This window comes from Balearica regulorum, chromosome 12, assembly GCF_011004875.1.
Source record: "Balearica regulorum gibbericeps isolate bBalReg1 chromosome 12, bBalReg1.pri, whole genome shotgun sequence".
Lineage (NCBI taxonomy): Eukaryota > Metazoa > Chordata > Aves > Gruiformes > Gruidae > Balearica > Balearica regulorum.
This window is the reverse complement of record NC_046195.1, coordinates 9,688,686-9,708,804: the sequence shown is the minus strand read 5'-3', so window position 1 is coordinate 9,708,804 and position 20,119 is coordinate 9,688,686. Positions and strand designations below refer to the sequence as shown.

Genomic DNA, 20,119 nt, shown 5'->3' with positions numbered 1-20,119 from the left:
CTGTATTGGCAGTCTGCTGATGTGCACTGCTTTGCAGAATTAAAGACAAGCAATCAAATATTGTGTTGCACAAATGTAATTGCTCCTACAGCAGTACTGGGTGTTATAGACAACGCCAATTCCTTGAGCTATGAGACCTCTTTGAACACATCAGTTTTTCACATATCTAGTAGAAATAGTTTTAAGGAGATTTGCTACCTTGGCACTAAGAAAAGCGCTGGCCCAAATGAGCAGATGCTGATGCAAAGCAGTAACATTTGTTGTGAAGGGAAATGGACTTTTCGATGCCAATGGAAGATTACTGCAGCAAACTACAGGTGACTGTTGACAAGGATGTGTGCCAAAGGAGCTAGCAAGGTCCATCCTTTATTTGCCATTTGTTTTACGGTCTGTTGTACTGCTAAGTTCCTGTAGTTATATTTGCAATTTTATTTTCACCTTCCGGATTTTTGCAGCTCTGATTTAACCATGAAAGTTAAGAAGAGGATATATGTCAGTTGAAGACACATTCTGTTCTCAGTTGAGTTGTAGAAGTATAAATAAGTCATTGAAATTACTCCAGACATCCAACACAATAAGTGAAAGAATGAAGCCATAATACTCAACATCCAGATTGTTTAGTCACCATAACTCAAATACACGCTTATATAAACAAAAGATACATTTTACATAGGTAAATGCCTTCTAATAAGGAAAGTTGCTCCTGAAAAATACCAAATGTGTAAAAAGCAGTGACTTTTCTGGTAGAAGATATCATTTTTTTTGCAAGGTATTTACAATTACAGGAAGATAACATTAAATACCTTTATCTTCTCTGGACTGCAGCCTATTTTAATGACATATTCTTTAGTTGAACAAAACCTGAAATACTACTACTATGAAGTCCCTTCCCCTCAGTGTTTCTGAAGATCTCGTCACCATATGCTACACTTAGAGATATGGACTGGTGTGATATAAAATAGCAGAAGAAAGAAGGTTTCAGGTCTGTTTCATGTTTAACCAAATTCAGGCCATAGTATGGCAACAGAAACCTGGTTTTGTTACTCCAGCAGCCATGACATTTCCCCACAAGTAAGAAAGAGATTCGCTGCCAGAGAATCTTTCCACACTGAAGAAATCTTCACTCTCTGTGTTAAGGCAGCTTATAGCTAATGTGACAATTAGGAAGGATAACATCCGACCATAATTTCCACCATAAGACACAGATCCAGAAAAGTACATCCTCAGGTCCCTTTGACTTCGTTAGCACTCCAACTCTTGGTAACACAGAAAGCAATCTTACTGTTCCAAGTGGCCATTCTTTGTCAAATCAGCATCAATCCCCCAGAACTTTAGGTGATAAATGAGCCTCATAAGCTGCAAATATTCTCCACACATAATGATAGAATTTTTTAAAAGAGAAAAATATATAGCTGTTTTTTCCCAATGAGCACAAATAAAAATTCAATGAAGTATATAATTTCAGAAGAGGACTCTAATTTCAGAACGGGCTTCTCTAACTTGATATTGGTACTACATTCTTACAGATGGTGATGATGGCAGTATTTATAGAAAAGGAAAATTTACATCCTAGATGTGACCAGATTTATACTCAATTTCCCATGCTGTCCTGTGCACACAACATTCCTTATATTTTAGTTGTTCCTATATACTCCATGTTAAATTCAAAATGTGCATTTTCCTTTAAATGCAAACAAATTTTCTAATTATTTCAAATGTATTTAGATTTGCTTAGTGTTGAAATGTTATTGGTAATAAAAGTCAGGAAAAAGAAGAAAGAAAAATTTAAATTTGATACATGTAAAAGAATATTAGAATTGATGCAAATGCTTTATGGTCAATCAAAGTTGTAAGATTTATGATCGCTACATAAACTAGTAAAAAACATCTAAAAATAAAGAGTTGGTATTTTCTCTTAGAACTATCTAAATTTAATTGAATAAATGTAAATCTATTAGTGATGGAAGTGTGAATTGAAGTCAATAAATCAGCAAAAAGAGTCTGATCTTATGGAAGGTATTTCTTCTGAAAATGAATTGTTAAAGGTATACAATAAGTACAACAAGCCATTTCATGTCCATGCCACATATATCCTATGTCGTGGCTGTTCTTGTGCATCTTCTAATTCTTTTGGCTAGGTAGGGTTTTCTAACACACCTTACAGGAGCACACCTTAGATATCCAGGGATGCGGCTTCATGTCATCTGGAAAAGAAATGTATTTATCTGGCTTAATGATTTTACAGTTTGAGGTAACAGGAAAGATTTTGTTTATATAAAAAAAAATAATTTTACAATCTTTTTATAGAGTAATAAACTCTCGATCATGAGTTTTTAGCTTCGTAACCTCTTCTTATTTGATGTATAGTAATATTTACAACCTGAATTTTAAATATTACTTGTAGTAAAAACACTGCTTAAACAGATACAACACCGTTCATGAGTACATGAGCATCAAGAAAGAAGCACCCACTATTCTTTCCCACTTGAATGGATATCGTTTATCATATTATCTATCATCTTTCTGTCTATCTGCGTCATAGACACAGAGAGATACACATTTTCTTGATGTACCTGTGTAGCCTTCTTCTGGTTTTACATTTTGATTTACTATTTAAGAAACCCTAAACCTATGAGTCATGATACTAGTAACCCAGAATGCTGGGTGTGACAGGATAGGATGTGACACCACATCTACTGCAGTGAAATTCTTATGGATTCATCTGTGCTACACTGGAAACTCCAGAAATTCTGGAATATTTCCTAGGCAGTAACATTTTATACATTGTTGCTGAGCAGTATGGGCTATCAGTGCCTCTGATCTGTGGGCTGCCCCATCATTGCATCCTCTTCCTGCTTCATGCATCATCGCCAACAACCTCCAGCACTCCACTCCTGAATCAGTCCTCCTTTACTGCTGCCCACTTTTCATGATGACGCAAATACAGAAAAAGAAAATCATGTTTTTCTAGGGTGCTTCATATTTGGAAATTTAAGGAATATTTACTTTGACATTCTGCCTGTGTACAGATCCACAGCCATATAGGTGACAGTGCTGATTTAAATAACATAATCTCCAGTGGATGGAACTTGCAGTTGGTAAGTGAATATTTGACAGAGTAATTATAACTTGCCTGATAACAAGATAGTCACGATTTTAGTGCTGCATTTTTAAGCACACTGTGGCTAATAAGAATCTGTTGTTCTTGGTACATGTCCTCATTCTCATTTCTATTGGCTGCAGTTCTGTATCTCACAGGGACAGTCAGAGATCTTTCCCATCCCTGTGCCAAGCTCTGTCTAGGACAAGCAGCTAAGCAAGACTGTGAAAACTGCTCGGATTTTCACTATTATCTGTTATACACCTAGAATTACATTCTGTCCAGAAAAGTCAAAAAATGAAGAGGGAAAAATTTAATATGGGCAATGTTTTTGGGATGAAGCGATGGGAGAGATCACGAGCTGCAGAAGGGACCAGTTGATTCAGGCAGAGACTTGTCTGCTGCTGAAGGCCATAAGTATATAGAGTTCTTACCATTTACATGGTTTTCATCCAAAAGATAGAAAACACTCTGTAATTTCCGTCTACAGCTTCCAACTCAATCTTCCATGAGGGAGGCTGAATTTCCCTCTATTGCCAAGTGAAGTGATAGTCTATTGCCTAGTCTACTGTAATATCCCTCTTTGGGGAAATAAGAGGCAAGGGGCATCTGTGCCTACCCTCCGTTGTTTCTTGTGACTTCAGCCCAAATCTGTTCCTTTTTCTCCTAAGAGCTACACTTGCAGAACCATCCCTAGCAGGACTGCACCATACATGAAAGATAAGACACCTCAAGTTGTGTCAAGTCCTGCTACATTCCTCTTAGATTTTGACTGACAAAACTCAGAGCATTTTCAATCCCCTTAAAACCCTTCTCAAGCAACTCCCCCTGGACAAGATGATATGTCCTCTGGAGGTGTGAATTTTCTACCATTTTTTTGTACAAGAAAACTTGGATGAGTAGCTCAGACCTAGAAGTCTAACTTACACATCCACGTTCGCTCAATTTCAGCCTTTGTCTCAGTTTCTCTAAATGTGGAAAAGTTGTCTGATGAAATGGAAAACACTGCTGGGAATATTTATTTATATTAAAGAAGCACTCTAAGGGATAATGAATTCTTTACGGGGGGTTGATATGATTAAAAGTCAAGTTCTACAGAAAGCTGCTGTAATTCTTATCTGATTATTATGTTCAAGGCCAGAGTAGAGACAAGTTTGAAAAGCCAAGGCTTTGCATGTCAAACAGAAGTAGTCCTCAGCATGTGGGGAAAATGGCAGTGATAAACCTACTATTAGGCATCTGGGAGAGAAGCCCAGCATCTCCTCTGTGTGTGGGCTAAAATAGACGTGAGCCACTATCACAGATAATGGCAGCTTGTAGGCACATGAAGGGAGCAACTAAAATCCATTTCACTTAGACAAGAAACTGCAGTCTGATATTTACCTGTGTCCATCACATGTGAAAAGTGTTTGCTGTGAATTATCCTAGAGAAAAGTGCAGGTTAAGGGGTTTCATTACCTGTCTGAGAGTAGTTCAGATCACACATTGAACACAAGAAATCACAGGTAAATCTCAGATTGGTGTCTTGGGTAGTCAAATGGATTCCTGCTATTCATCTGAGTATATGCCTTTTTCTGCAATTGCTGGAGGCCCACATCCAGAGCAGTGAGAACATGTGCAGAGCCATAAAAAATGTGAAAGTAAAATAAGCAGAGTAGGCTTTATGTGATTTTAGAAAATTAAGATCCCTGAAAATAACTCTCAGTCTAATGTCAAGGTTAGAGCCTGCAGCTTTCACCATCAGAAAACATAAAGCACAGATATGCCTGTTAACAGCTGCTCTATAGCCTTCCTGATTCTGGTAGAAGTTGTAGCAAAGAAACCTTTCTAGGAATAGTTGGAAATCCTTGCAGGTACGTTGTCATATTTTCACCTTTTCCTCATCAGAAGAGATAACAAAATCAATATATTTCTTAACGTCACTTTTGCACGTATGACAACATATTGCAAGGGAAGTGCAAGAGACTCTGCAAAACACATATATAGACTTTTTAATAAGAACTTATAAATGAAGTTTGTAAGCTTGCCCAGACTTTGAATATGTGTGAGAGAGATTCTAAAGGCACAGGTTTCACCAAACCAAATGCTGACCTCCCAGACACTCTCAAATGCCAAGATACGATTCAAAGTTACAGCACCTGAGAAATACTAGAGAAAATGAATGTCATATTATTGTTTCAATGTTTGCTACTAAAAGTAAGTGGTAAGTTTTAAGTAAATGTATTGTGTTACCAAATCTTTCCTTTCAAACAAGCAGTTCTGTCAGAAGTGTCTTAATTTCTTATCACAGAATTTCATCCACACAAGGAGCAATAAATAATTCATGTTCCTAGCTCTTTGTTGTGTGTCCCTGAACTGCACAGAGCTGGAAGGCTGACAGCTGTGTCAGGACAAGCACCAAAGATCTGACATGACAAGTGACTAACAAGTTTCTTTCAGTCTACAGTGAAAGAAGACAATGGCATAAAGTGCAAAAACGAAATCCTGAAACAAAATGAAACTGTTCCTTTCTCTTTACCTAAGTGTTTGCTATGAGCTTATTTCCGACCCATAACCTCTGGTCATTTTATAGTACTGCCCAACCCCCTTTACTCCTCACATTCGCCTGGCCATTTACGCCTGTCCACGGATCAATATGAGCAATTCTTGGAGAAATACGATGTCTCCATGACAACCAAGCCACAAATTCTCAGTGGAAAGCAGTGAGACCAGTAGTGAAATCTCCTGAGGTTTTCAGCCCTATAAGACAAGATGTCTTAAAATGCAGGAATGGACAGAAACAAAAGCCAGAGTAATTCATTGTTTATTACTAGTTTAATGATGTCAGATGCACCGAATGGAACTCAGTTTTTAAGTTTAGATGCTTTATCAACATGTATTTTTGCCAGTCAATATTCACTCCTGACAGGCTTTTATTCTTTCCATTACTTCATACAGATATGCAGAACTGGATATTCAAGGTCCCGTCCAAGCACATACATTTTGCCACACAGAATTAACTCGAGGTTAAAATTAATGTTATATTTAAGGTACGTTAATTCTCACCTGAACACTTTAGTGCCACTTGTTTTATTCTCTCTCACTTCAGAACAGATCAGAATCTGGACAATCCACATTTTTGCCCATAATCACTGTGGAAGGGACTATAGACAGGTTCTGAAGGAGGTGCCATGCACCACAGATTGTAGGTGCAGTAAGGAACTAAACTTGGCTCCTTCCCGAGGAGATCATCTATTTCTTTCTAAATCTCATGCTGGTTCCTGCCATAGAGCATTGAGTCCAAGCCTACGTGGCTTTCAAATGAATACGGATTTACAATTCATTGGTTTCAATTATTCTAACATACACTGGTGTTCATTTCTGTGGAAAAGATGAGAAGGGAATGTAGTTCACATCAGGTATATGACAGTGGTTGGACTCCCAAGGAATCTTGGAGGAGTGGAGTGTGCTGAAATATAATCCCCCAGACAGGGGTCCTATCTGGGTTCTGAGATGACTTAGGGGACCTGACACGGATTTCAGACTGCACCCTTTGACTGAAAATTAAATCTCAGCAGTGTTCCTTGGGGAAGGATCAGGGGACTGTTGGCAGCTGCCCCCTGTCAGCACAGGCTGCAAGATTTGGAAATCTCTTAACTAAGCTGACAGGCCGCAGAGACGATGAATCAAAAATATGATACACGGATCAGCACACAAAGATGCAAGAGGGTACACAGACACCAGATAAAGCAGGGAAGGAAAATATCAAGTGAAGAAAGATGTTTAACTCTTTCACTAATGAGGACTACGTGCGGGTTACGTATATGGTGTATGTGGGTCAAGCTCACAGTTTGCTTAAAAGATGTTAGTATTTAGTTGCACAGAATGGTTTTAATCAGCTGTGACTCGATACACTTTATATTTAATTGTTTCCCTTTGGGATTCATTTAATAAATTTCGTAGATGTTCCATAACGAGAAAGATAATGAAACTACATGAAGATAAATCTTTTAGTCACCAAAAAGAATGCACTTTATGGATGTTCCTGTATTTAGCTGAATCAATGTTAAGAGCCATTAAAATGAAATAATGATTGTGAGCTGATTTAAAGAAAAGAATCAAGCCATTTAACACTACCAATTTGCTTTCCTCCAGAGATACAGTGTTTGAACGTCCGCTGCTGCATTCAACTGCAGTATATACAGTCCTTCTAATTTTTCATAATCTCATGCTACCTTCAAAGGGTCAGACATTGTACATATATTAAGTAAGCAGTGTAGTCCAAAACTAATTATAATGAACTAGTAGTGTCAGCTTTCTTTTTGGTCATAAAGCCTTTATCCTTTCTAAGACCTGAATTCTTGATGAAAGAGGAAAGGATAACAGCTCCACACTGTGACCCCTGGAGGTGACCATTAATTTGACATTGCAGCTGCTAAAAAGGAAACAGCATTACAATGTGCTTTTTTTTACAGGCCCAAAAGCTGTGTCAGATTTATCACTTGATACTTGGTGACTGTCTTTAAAAGTCTCTCACCTGGACTCTCAGACTCTTCCACGACACATCTGTCAGGCGTATCCTCCGCATCTTGGAAGTTTGCCGAGTTTGAGTTCTTGTCATGCTTCAGCGCACTGACTGGAGCAATAAAGAATAAAAACAGGGGGAGGGAGAAATGTAATGTATTCAGAAACAAACATTTCCTGATTTTCTGCAGAGCTTTCAATGCTGAGGACATCAGTTGTAAACACAAATAATAGATTGAAACAAAACAGAACTCAAAGTACTTATATGTAACCATAGCACAGTTGAAAAATCTATAGACCAGAAGTCATTCAGGGAGAAGTTTGAGGCATCAGCTTAAATGTGATCCCCTTGAAGTAAAAAAAGCAATTTTTTTCTTATAGAATCCTAAAATAATAAAATAAATTAGAAGCCATAAAAAGCGCTTGTCTGTTTCACCAAAGAAGCCAGTAAACAATATAAAAGATCAATTAGGTGGTTTTGTAATTACTGGAGTCATTCACCAGGGAGAGAAATGGTGTTCGTTTTAAGATGAAAATATGTTGTATGTAAGAATCCTGAATGTGTAATAAATTCAGTGAGAATTCCAAAGTGCAGGAAAAACCAGACTGAGTTGCAGTTTAGAGATTACCAAATTTGATTTCTTCCTTTACTTAATTGCTAAAAACATTTTCATTTCAGAGCAGGTATATATTTTTAGGGAAACAATCGTTTGTCTGTATATGACTTTTTAATTCTCTTGGCTTTTGAACAAATCCCCCATAAGTTTTGCTGAACAGAAGAGAGGCGTTTCCCTTGTCAATGTCCATTTCCCTCTCTTCTGCTCCATATCTCCAAATGGAGCCACCAATACAGCTAGAAGATAAAGCACAATTATTAAACAATATATTATAGAATCGCACAGTAAAGACTAGAACTCAGTTTTTCATTCCCATTAAACTCTTGGCTGATCCCATTTCTTAGGAAAATAGTGGTGACCAGAAAATACTTAATTTTTTCTAATATCTAGAAAACTAAGCAAGATTCCAAACCTCCATGTGGATGGAGATACCAATGGCTATACACAATCTCAGCGTAGTTTCGTCCTGTTTTCAAAACAAGAAATTTGTTCCCTTATAACTTTTGACGGATTTTTTTTTTTTAACCAAATATTTGCTGAAGGATTCCTTAACTGAAACACCCATTTAAATTTTCCAAAATGACAAGTGAATCAACAAGGCCTCAGGGCATTATTCAGACAGGAAGAGCTCAAAAGACACATATTCCACTTCAGTGCTCTGCGCTTTCCGTCCGTTTGCAGCTATTGATCCCAGGTCGCCAAAAGGTCCCATCATTCTCGATTCCTGCAACTACACAGAGCCCGTTTGAAGCAATCAGGGCTTCGACACAATTGTGGAATTAGATCCTTGAAAATGCAATATTAAAACATAATAAATAATAAAATCTCTGGTAGTGATACTGTGCATGTCACCTGAAAACAAAAGACAATCAATTTTGCTTAAAAATCTGCCTTGGGTGGCAACTAACCAGTATATAAAACCTTGCCCAGGCAGAGCGGGAACACTGGTTAAATGTCTAAGCTTATAAAAAGCCGGTAGACTTGTGTCAGTGGGCAACTTATCCACACGAAGAGGAGTTTTAGTTCTTATCTCTGCCATGCAAGTGTTGACATGATAATCTGCATGAGGTGTGTTGACACTGAAGAACAACTTACAGTAAATAACAAATGTTCTTGTTCCACACATGAAAACATTATGATATGTGCAGGAAGAAATGTCTTCAAAGTTATCTGTGCTTTTCTCTGATTTTTACAACGTTTAAATAATTTTCACATACACTAATTGAAGGCCAGGGTCCTCACTTCAAAAAAGAAAAATTGAAAAATACAAGTGTGCATATTATATTTTCAAAAAAATTGTTTTGCACCAAATTTATTAGAACATTCTTTCTAAAACAGTTCTTCCCATTAAGCAGTCAGCTCCACTGTGCTGAGTGATAGATCGAGTTATTACAGCCACATCAATTTAAAAGTCAGAACTACTCTGAAGTAGAGCAATAGGAAAATTTCCAACAGAGTATACTGCGATAGAAGGGAGAAAACAAAAAGTACTGCTATGCCTCTGCAGAGAAGGAGAACAATCACAAGAGCGGTCCTCTCTAAAAGCCACAGCAGTAGCCAACAATTCAGACTCGACCTTTCCAAACGAGTGGTGTATTTTCACCCAGTGAAGAACTCTCATAGTGAACCAGCACGAAGCATCAGTCCCGGTCAGGAGACGGCAGGTACTTCCCTTGCTGGAAGTCTGTGCTGTAGCTGCTCTTGAGCGGGACCAGGACAAACCCGTTCAAGTGCTCTCCCTCTGTCCCAGACCATGTCAGCATAAGTCATATAATTTAAACTAACCTGCTTGATTTTATGGGGAAAAAAAAAAGAGAGAAAAAAGGGGTCACAGGCAGAGCTGATGTGCCTGACAAATGACAAAAAACAACGATGAAACACTTGCACTAACACTTGGTGGCAAGGAGTCTTTAGGAACAGTCTTAAGCGAGCAGAAAGCATGGATGGAAAGGGTTTTCACAGGGACAGGGAAGCTGATCGCTCAACAAGATGTGTAAAAACAGCTGTTGGAGAACGAGCTCCAGCAGGAAAGCGTGAAGGGAGGAAAGTTCATCTTTCAGAAAAGCAGGAGAAGGCTGGGACAGGCTAGGACCGCGTCACTGCTGTGAGTGAGGGTTGTGTGCCTTAGCCTTGTCCCTTACTCAGAAGTACACATTCCTCCCTAGACAAAACTCTGGGAAATAAACTTCCAATAGCCCAGTTTAGGAAGTTACGTAATGAGACTACGCAGTGAGCGAGAAAGGGACCTAGGCAGAGACCTTCAGAGCTTTCTTTTTTTAAAACATCACATGTTGTATGCTCAACTTGAAGAGGAAAGTTCCTTAAAAATATCATAAAAGAGCAAAGGGAATTGAAAAGTTAAAAATAAGGAAAGAACAGTCTGGCCCAAATACAAGTGAAAGTAAAAAATGGCATTATGTAATCAAGAAAAAAAAAATTAAGAAAACTTAAGACTGACACCTACTTTACTATATTTTCCCTTAGGGGAAGTATTGTTCTGAACTGCTTATACCTCAGATGCTGACGGAATTTAAGTTGTTTAAACATAAACAGTGTGATCTGTATTTATTCTGAGGATATTCTGTCCTACTTTGGGTTTAAATGGACCTTAAAATTACTTTTGCTTCTATTTGAAAGCTAATCTGTGTAGCCAAAGCAATGTAAAAGTCTGGCTATAAATGAGCCCCAGATCTACAAGTCAGAGGAAAAAGTTAAGAAACATCAATTTCTGATATAATAACTCCAATGATATTTTCATTCTATTCAGTGCAGCGCAATTTCAATTATTGCAAGGACAGTAGAAATTACCTTTGTTAGCATGAAAGTAAGGTAAAAGGACAGATTTCATTGAGGCAAATGACCTTGAACTTAGCATATAAAAATGACATAAATCTTCATTGTACAAGATCAATCTTGAAAATTGTGGTAATTTTTTCTGATACATCTTAATAAGCTCTTAAGAGATGTTTACTGACCTTGATAGCCATTCTCTTACATTGTCAAAACAGAAAAATACTTTAAAAATAGGTATGGAATTTAGAATAGCAAAAAATGTCATAAGATCACAGTATTCAAAGAAACATTTATGTAAATAGTTTCAAAATATTTCAAATTCCACAAAATAAACATAAATTATTTCCAAAAAGAGATCACCGACTGACCCGTGATCAGTCTATGAAAAAACAGTCTCTGTGTGAACAAACCGTTAAATGATAAGCTGCTCTTTGTGAATATACACTAATCTCTGATTACAGCAACAACTCATCACTCTCATTCATTTCTACGTGTTCTGTTTAAACCCCGAAAAGCCTCGTTCCACTCTGGAAAGATCACCCACTAAAGTCTAAACGACCTGCTCTGCATACCGACTTTCAGAGAGCAGGCACCTTGGAGAAAGAAGTTTGCATAACGCAGGTGAATAAACCAGTTAGCGTTTTCTGATAAGATACCTTTGGTTTTGATAAGGTGGATTAGTAACTTCAAGACAGTCTGTCTGCAGAAAAACCAAGAACTTATTTGTCATTCAAAAGAAGCGGATAGGGCAACAAAAATTATTTTTTAATCAAAAATATTAGGCAAGATAAGCTATAGCTGATAAATATATTTAAGGTCCAATACACAACAGAAAGCAACCTGAATCTAAATAAAACCGCAGCAAAAAAGCTGTAAAGGAAAACAAAATGCTGGTGTGTTTTTATTTTCATAAATGGATAAAACAATCGTGGTGCAAGGCCACTTCTGGGATGTATGGGATCTACAGGCACTTACCGTATTATACCTAAGAAGCCTGATGGAGAGCTGGGCAATAAATGCTTTGAGTACTATTTTAAAAAGCACATTTCATAGATATCGTAAAAGGCATAAGAACAGCTGTATTTGCTGAGACTAAATATCAACGGTGTAAGAGTCCGACAACCATACAGTAATACTTCACCAGAAATTTCTCCTAAACTCCAACTTGAAACTCGGGGAATTAAAAAGAAATAAATATTTTTTTTTTATATTTAATAACTTATAGTAGGTTTCTCTTCCACAAACATGTCTAGTTTTCCCTTGAACACAGAGAACTTTTGCATCCCTAACATCCCACACTCGAACTTGACCTAACCTGGCAAGCGCCGGAGATCTACCACACAAACGGGCATCTCTGCCTGGTTGGTTGTGCACGTCCCCGTTAGCGTAGCGTGAAACATCCTTGTACGAGAACGGGCAGGTGTATAAGCCCTGCACACTCTCTCCACGACGCTTGTGATTGAACAGTCCTTTGTTTTATCCACTTTCAACCATCTCTTTTCTAGCTTGAGGTTTACTATCCTACTTAGCTTTCTGCACGTATTTTGATGCCAACCTAAAGGGACACAATTATTTCGCTATTATTACAAGAAACGCAGAAAGAATTCATGAAATGGCAAGTGAAAGATTAGCAGCGCTCACCACAATCATCTGGAAACATAAACTCGCCAGGTTGGAGCACCCAGGGAGCACCCAGGGAGCTCCATAGGGCGAGCGCGCTGCGCTGAGCGGCGTGCCGGGGCGGCAGATCGGCTGGGGACGTGCCCTCGATGGCACCAGTGCTGAGCTACAGCACAAGGATTACTTCACGGGTTTGACAGGCGATACTCCCTTTTACCGAGCCCCGCACGGTGTTTGCCTTTGTTGCCACAGCATGAACGCTGTTGACTCATGCTCAGCTTGTGATCCAGATTCTTTTCTGAAAAACTGTTACCTTGCTATTTCTTCCCCATCCCGTCTCTTTGCAGAAGATTAATCCTACCTCAGTCTGGATTCTTGCTCTCGTCCCTGTTGAATTGAACCCTACTTTTTTTTCCAGACCATTTCTCAGGCCATATAAACCATTGATTCATCTCACTGACAGAAGACATCAGTTGCTGGTCATTTCATAATTTTTAGTGTCATTTTAAAAAACCTGCACTGATGTATGTAGCTGTCATTTAATTGAGAATGGCTGGTTGTTATCTTCTGATGATTAAATATCACACTGGCCCAGTTTTCATTACATTTTATTTTTTAAAAGAGAAGTTAAGAAATTAACCCAGAAAAACACATTGTTATGCTAAAGTGAATGCTGCAGTATACAGAAGTTGGAACTTCCTTGAAATAAGCCAGTATGGAATGAGTCAAACTGGAAGCTACAGTAATTTAAATCTTAGGTTGAACGCCGAAGTAGGACCTGATATTACATGGCAGAGCTCCGTTTGCAGGAACACTGACCCATGCACCTGGGGAAGCCTGAGCTTGCTCTTGCATTCTGTGAAGTCGCGTGCAAACGAAGCTCATTCCACTCACAAAGTGAATTGTATCTAAAGAACGTTTTTCCTTCTGTAAGTGCGAAATTTCTTTTAAGGTTTTTATATATTTTAAATTAAAAAAACGCCTGAAACTCCATTTTCCTCCCTCCTCATATCTATGAGGATAGCATTACTCCAGACAGGAAAACTGAAATTTTCAGTGATTCTTTTCCCAATATACCTTGAAGTTTTATTCACCCAGAGGGACTTCCCTACTTCTCTCAACTAAAATATAATGGCATGTAACAAATTCTGCTCTCAAAGGAGATCCCATTTTTGTTTCATTAGTGCAATGAAACATTCACTCAATTTTAAAGCAGTTGTCTTGATCTTAGTTGTGATTTATACCAGAATCTGTCCATGTATTCTGTGTAGTATATATAATAAAACACCTAACTAGTTAAATTTGTCTCAGTGGGTTCTGCTGCAAGAAATAAAATACTTTCCCATAAAATCCCACACAACATTTACTGCACAGCGCTGAAGCATATGCTTCTGTAAAACTTAGGAGGATTTAAAAAAGGAAAATGTAACGCCAAACTGTCTGTAATTAAATCTTCTGTCATTGCACACTGCTTTTTCTTCCTAATGTCCTGGCTGGCTAGAAAGCCCGAATTTCTTTTTTCTAATTTCCATGAATGTGTGGTAGTGCAGATTTTAACCAATCATTGTGTGAGATTGAATTATTTGATGATATTTCATCAACATTCATTATTCCTCTCTCATTATTTTTTTTCAAGCAGTAACTGGAAGGCGATAGAAAAACAATTTTTGCAGGAATTAGTAAAGAAGGCCAAATTTCAGTTCTGGTTGTTACTATATAATTAGTTTCCTTTTTAAATTAAAGTATATAGCATCTCCTCACCAGTCCAATTTTCTAAAAATATATAGCCAAATTCCCCCTGGTTTCTGCACATTAGATCGACAGTGTGGGTGAGTACATATTGCCTAGCAGTGTATCAGCAGCTTCTATAAAAAAACCCAAACAAGTAACGAAATACTTTGTATTTTTAAAATCGCATTATCAACAGCATTGACATTGTTAGTTTCATGATTTGGTATTCAAGTCTGAAAGCATTAATCAGAGAATTTTCAGAGGGTTCTGGCTCAGTCCATTTCTACAGAGGAATTCTAGCTGCAGATAGCCTCAATTTGTTTTCAAAACCAAAATGAAAGAAAAGCGTGCAGCACGGTTATGACACTGACTTATCGCTGTGCATAACGTGAATGTTACAGCTTGCATACTCTTCCCTTCTCGCGATCAAAGCTGTCCAAACAGCTTAATCCATGGGAAAAAAAATATACACAGAGCCTCTTTATTAACCTCTTCTGGCCAGATTATTGTTATTATTTTGCATTATGGCCTTGAAGATGTATTACTGATAGGGAGGTAAAGCCAACTGCAGCACAGCATGACTCTGCTGAATGGCTGCTGTAGGAAAGTGGAAGTACTTATTTCCAAGACATTTCTGTGATGCTCCCCACTGTTAAAATGTTATCTGACTTTAAAAGATTTTCAGTTCAATTGTAAGCAATAAGTAAACTCAGGCAGTACAGTACTGTATACTGAAGAGTTTCACTAGCTGGTCAAACAGGCATTATTCCAAGAAACTAATGTTGTATGGGACTGCTTCCTGGTGGCTGAGACCTCGGATTGGCAAAAGACAGTGGACTTTTCAGTCAGCAAGCTAGTTACCCATGGATGTGGCTCAAGGCTGACACACAGATTGACTGGTTCACACTAATTTACTTCACACAGATTCCATTTATCTCCTAGAAGATCCCCTGGCAGCAGCTTATAATGGCATATCCTAGGATGCCTGCCTGCATGAGTTTTTAAAGCGGCAGAGCTTGATGAATCTAAGTCCAGAAAACAGTTCACAGATTGAGGACTAGGTGCAATCAAAAAACATCAAGTAGCACAGCTGGGACTTGCTAGCTTGCTTGACTGGTTTGAGCAGCTGAGCATTAACTACGCTTGCTTTCCTGCTGGCAGCCCTGTGTCACTAGGACAAATCGGAGTGCTACTCGACAGAAGAAAAAAAGAAAAGAAAAGAAAAGAAAAGAAAAGAAAAGAAAAGAAAAGAAAAGAAAAGAAAAGAAAAGAAAAGAAAAGAAAAGAAAAGAAAAGAAAAGAAAAGAAAAGAAAAGAAAAGAAAAGAAAAGAAAAGAAAAGAAAAGAGGAATGCTGAGGAGAGGAGGTTATTGCATTGTATGGATACCATTAACAGATGCAGGAAAAACTCATTAGATCATTTAATCTTTATACAACTCCAGGATTATCAAACTAATGCTTTGGTTAGCAAGTTTTGAGGCTAGTAATCTGGAAAATTTCTTTTGGTCATGCTAACAGTTCCTAGGAAGAAGACTTGAACAAAACTAAAGCTGTTGCCATTTCTTTCCTATTGAAAATAAAACTATATTCAATCTAGTAATACATGTACAATGAAAAATAGCTACCAATATACTGAGTTTTACATTATAACAAGGTGAGGTACAGTTCAATGCAATTCCTCACCTCCATAGAGAACAACAGACTTCAATAGGTGCAAGCTTATAAATCGTATTTTTAAAAGCACTGAAAATACAGGCTTACACTATAGCACTCCAAATTCAGACAGAGACTATTCTTTCTTCTTCTTTCCTTCTCTCAGAAAGGAAGCAAAAATTAATATTATTAGACAATAACATTTGACAGCAAATATATTGTGAGAGATCCAAAGCACATTTAGTACTTAGGAGGTTAAAGACTCAGCTGTAGTGCCAGTTGATGAAAAAGTAGGATTAAGGCTTTAGTATGAGTCTTGACATGATCATGTTGTCTGCCTGCTGTCTTAAGCTTCGAAAAACAGCTGGGATCATCTTCTTATAAGCTCCAACTCAAAGATGTTTAAGCAGTTCCCAATCCAATTAAACAGAGGTAAATATAAGGAAGGGCCCTACTGAGCCCAATCATCTTATTTTTTTAATGAAAAACAGCATAATTGCAGGTTACACAACTCCTTAATCTCACTTTAAACCTAACAGCCTGCTGCCTTACAGCGCACATGGCAGGCCCAGTTAACCCAGGCATTCTGTATTGGTGTGCTTAATTTTTGATCATTATCCTTTATTATGTTACTTGTAATCCTAAAAGCCCATGATTGTGTCCAGATATTTGGCAAGGATTGTACCTGGATATACAGGGATTGCTCTTCTAAGAGTAATGGATTAATTGGATAGTAGCGTATGACTAGGTGGTTTGCAGTGAAACTGCTGTGCAGTTTTTAATTTGTGAAGTCCACTTCCTTCTTCCCCTGTCCCCGTCCTTTAAACAAATTGCCTGTTTGAACATCAGCGGTGCTGATGCCGTAACCTATCTGTTCTCCCCACTAACATGACAGTACTATAGAAATAACGCTGCCCTACAGAGCGGGCTGCTTACTAACATCCTCTTCGTCAAAATTAACAGAAGATATGGAAATCCCATTTGTTAGATGGAATTGCATGTTCAATTTAAAAATGGCTATCTCACACACATGGCCCAATCGTAGTAGTATTATTTAAAGGTTTAGTGCATTAGGCCACTTATTTTCCGTACAGTCGAAAGATTTTTGAGGTGTGCATATGTGATCATATTGTGCCAAGGTATGTATTTTTTAAATTATTACAGTTAATACCGTAAAAGCAACAATCCACGTATGTAATCCTTCTACTTTGTCCTATAAATATGCACAAAGACATTCTCCAAGGATGAAAAAGCAAAATCTCATCAGGGACTACTTCAAATACAGGCTCCTCATGTCTGTAAGAGCAAGAAGGAAATTTAAATGACCAGGAGTGAACTGTTTGCAGTAGCTCTGTTACATTATGCATGATTCTTGACTGCACAGGATTTAATTAATGATTTCCAGTTACATGGTGAAGATTTGTAGTGAACTGGTGTCTAGGACAGCAAACTAGCATCTGACAAATTTATATAATTTGGGGGGGGGGTGTCCCCCAAACACCAGCTACTGGGTGCCGTCCCTTTTCCATGTAGTTGGCAATCTATCTTGTATATACGGACAAGGATTCTGGGCTGTGTTAGAGCAGTATGAATCTAGATTAATTTTAAGGCTGCTACTCTGATGATGCAATTGAGAACAAAATCTGGACTTTGCTATTCTGTGAATTAATAAGCAATATGTGTTGATATGTATAAGTATCAGAAAGGTGCATTGCTGAACTGACGGATGATAGATAATTATATTGGTAATGAATGTGAACTGATGGATGATAATTATATTGGTAATGAACGTGAACTGATGGATGATAATTATATTGGTAATGAATGTGGACCACCTGTTTCAGTTACCACAAAACAGACACAGGTTTGGGAAACAGACTCTCCCCTTTAAGCACCACAGGATATATCTCCAGAAAATGAATGTTGCACTCCCTCAAATGAGTAGATAAACCAGCAGCTGTGAAGTACTTAGTGGGTAAAAGACAATCCCGGTTTAATGCTGCACCTTCACTCCATTCACCTACGCTCAACTTATTCTTCAGGTCATCAGCCAGATGGATCTGTAAGGGGACAAAAGAGCCTGGACCCTCCACTTTGAGATGGGTAATAAACAGGAGAGACAGACGCTACAGGCACTGCCAAGAAGATGGACGTGTTAGGAGGTGACTGACAAGTGTCTCCGTGGTTGAGGCTGTGTGAAACCACGTGTGTGAGGAACTAAAAAGCATGGTTCCAAAAAATGCAGATGATCTGCTCTTGCCAGGTGAAATATGGTACAAACCCATGTTCTTACTGGAGTTAAGCACCATGGGAGGGGGTGAAGAGCCAAGGAGTAGCACAAATGTGAGCTCTTCCATGCTCTCTTTGGTGCATTCAGGTGCTACACGAGACTGTGAGGCTGAAACAATCTAGATGGAGAAGCGGCAGGATTTTTTTAAATGTCAAATTCATTGCACGTCGCTTTAAAACAGTTGGTCAAATTTAACAGGAGCATGCTGCCCAATGCTACCAGCTGCAAAAGTTTGCAATCAGTTTTGGTACTGCCCCTTTCAGCATAAAACTCAAGTCTTCAGCGGTAGGAGGTTTAAAAAAAACGTTTTACTAGGGTCTTTTTCACTTGTTTTTTGAAGTGTTAGCCTTTTCAGGTGTTGAACCTTTATTCCTCAGGAAGATGTCATTTTCTCTAGGTTTCTTTTGCTTTTAGTGAAAGTTAATACTTTTATTTTGCTAGAACAACTGGCATTTCATAAAAGAAACATAGAAGGTACCATAAGATTCGCCATAAAATTATAAAGGTTGGTGAAACAACATTGCATTCACTGGCTGTATTGTTGTGGTAGCCAAGTCACTGGCTGGAACTTGATTTTTTCATTAACAACTGATCATTAGTTTCTTGTTAATTCTGAAAGCAAAGATTTCTATTGCTTTTTGCAATATACCTAGTCAAAAGTATCTAGAATATCTTTATTTAGGTATTCTGAAATCTACCTGTTCCAGGGTGTTGTTTATTCGTGCACATCTATATTCCAATTAACACACGGAAAAGGTAGGCATGCACTGACTATTTGAAAACGATCCAGTCCTCAACAAGAAATTCCACACGGAAGCGTCCTACCTGTCTCCTGCAGGTACATCAAATTGTATTGCTGGTATTCTTCTCTTTTTACTGGTTGATTCTGTTCCCATATGCTTTCAGCTACCAGCTTGCCTGCACAATCAGAGGTGAATCTAGGGACAGTCATATATATCCCTCTACATACGGAAGGATAAAAACAAATTTAGTGTTTCAGGAAGCAAAACTGCCCGTTCAGGAGACCACTAAAAGTTGTACTCCAGCTTGTAAGATGAGTGAAGTGGAAATACCAAAAGGGCTCCTGCACGAAAAAAGTACAAATGCGTAGCAGGACCTTGCTTGCAGTTTCAAAAGCACAGTGCAATGGCTGTAGCATAATTAACAGAGAACACAGTATTCCTGTAAAATAAATCACAGCATGCTCACTCCCTGCTCAGGGCGCTGCGTTCATCTCTGTGTTAACTAGGTGCACTTTTATAGAAAATAATAGAGCCGCTCTTGATTTACCACAACCTGAGTTTGGCCAAGGTGGCAGAGATGAAGCAAGCAGTGTAGAAATTCTAATGGTTATGTAAAGAAGAGTAGAATAGATATGTAGAAGTAAGATGACTTTCCGTAACCACATTCAAAAGAGCAGGTGGCAAGTTCGCTTCCACCAGAATACAACTGGCAGTCTGGAATCCACCTAATCTTTTTGAAAATAACCCGGATAAACTCTCTGCCCTAAAATAAAGCCTCAGCCTTCTTAGTCCAATGATTTGAGACTACACATCCGTAGCACAGCAGTATACCTGATTTCAATGATTAATCAAATGCACAAAGCCCACTGAAGCTCACAGGCACCCCAGACTTTGCACATCCTTCATCGCAGCCAAATGACAAATGCAGGTGAGCTTCTACTATAAATTGCCCCCATAGCCTGATGCTTTTTCCAGAGGGGAATAGCCTACCTCTGCCAAGAGAGCTCCACTTTACAATTTTACATTGCTACAGAATTGCAAGAATTCTTGTGGCAGTACACGAAAGAAT

At 38.3% G+C, this 20,119-nt stretch overlaps 1 protein-coding gene across 5 annotated transcripts in view; it reads right to left on the bottom strand.

Moving 5' to 3' along the window:
* Positions 1–297: 297 nt before the first annotated feature.
* WDR72 (WD repeat domain 72) overlaps positions 298–20,119 on the bottom strand; it is a 105,829-nt gene continuing 86,007 nt past the window's right edge. For all 5 annotated transcript variants that reach the window (XM_010311983.2, XM_075764721.1, XM_075764719.1 and 2 more), the window contains 2 exons: positions 7,617–7,715; positions 298–2,204 (listed from right to left, as the gene is read on the bottom strand). In XM_010311983.2, the coding sequence (XP_010310285.1) occupies positions 2,149–2,204; positions 7,617–7,715 (155 nt within the window). In that variant the 3' untranslated portion in view covers positions 298–2,148. The remainder of the gene's footprint in view (positions 2,205–7,616; positions 7,716–20,119) is intronic.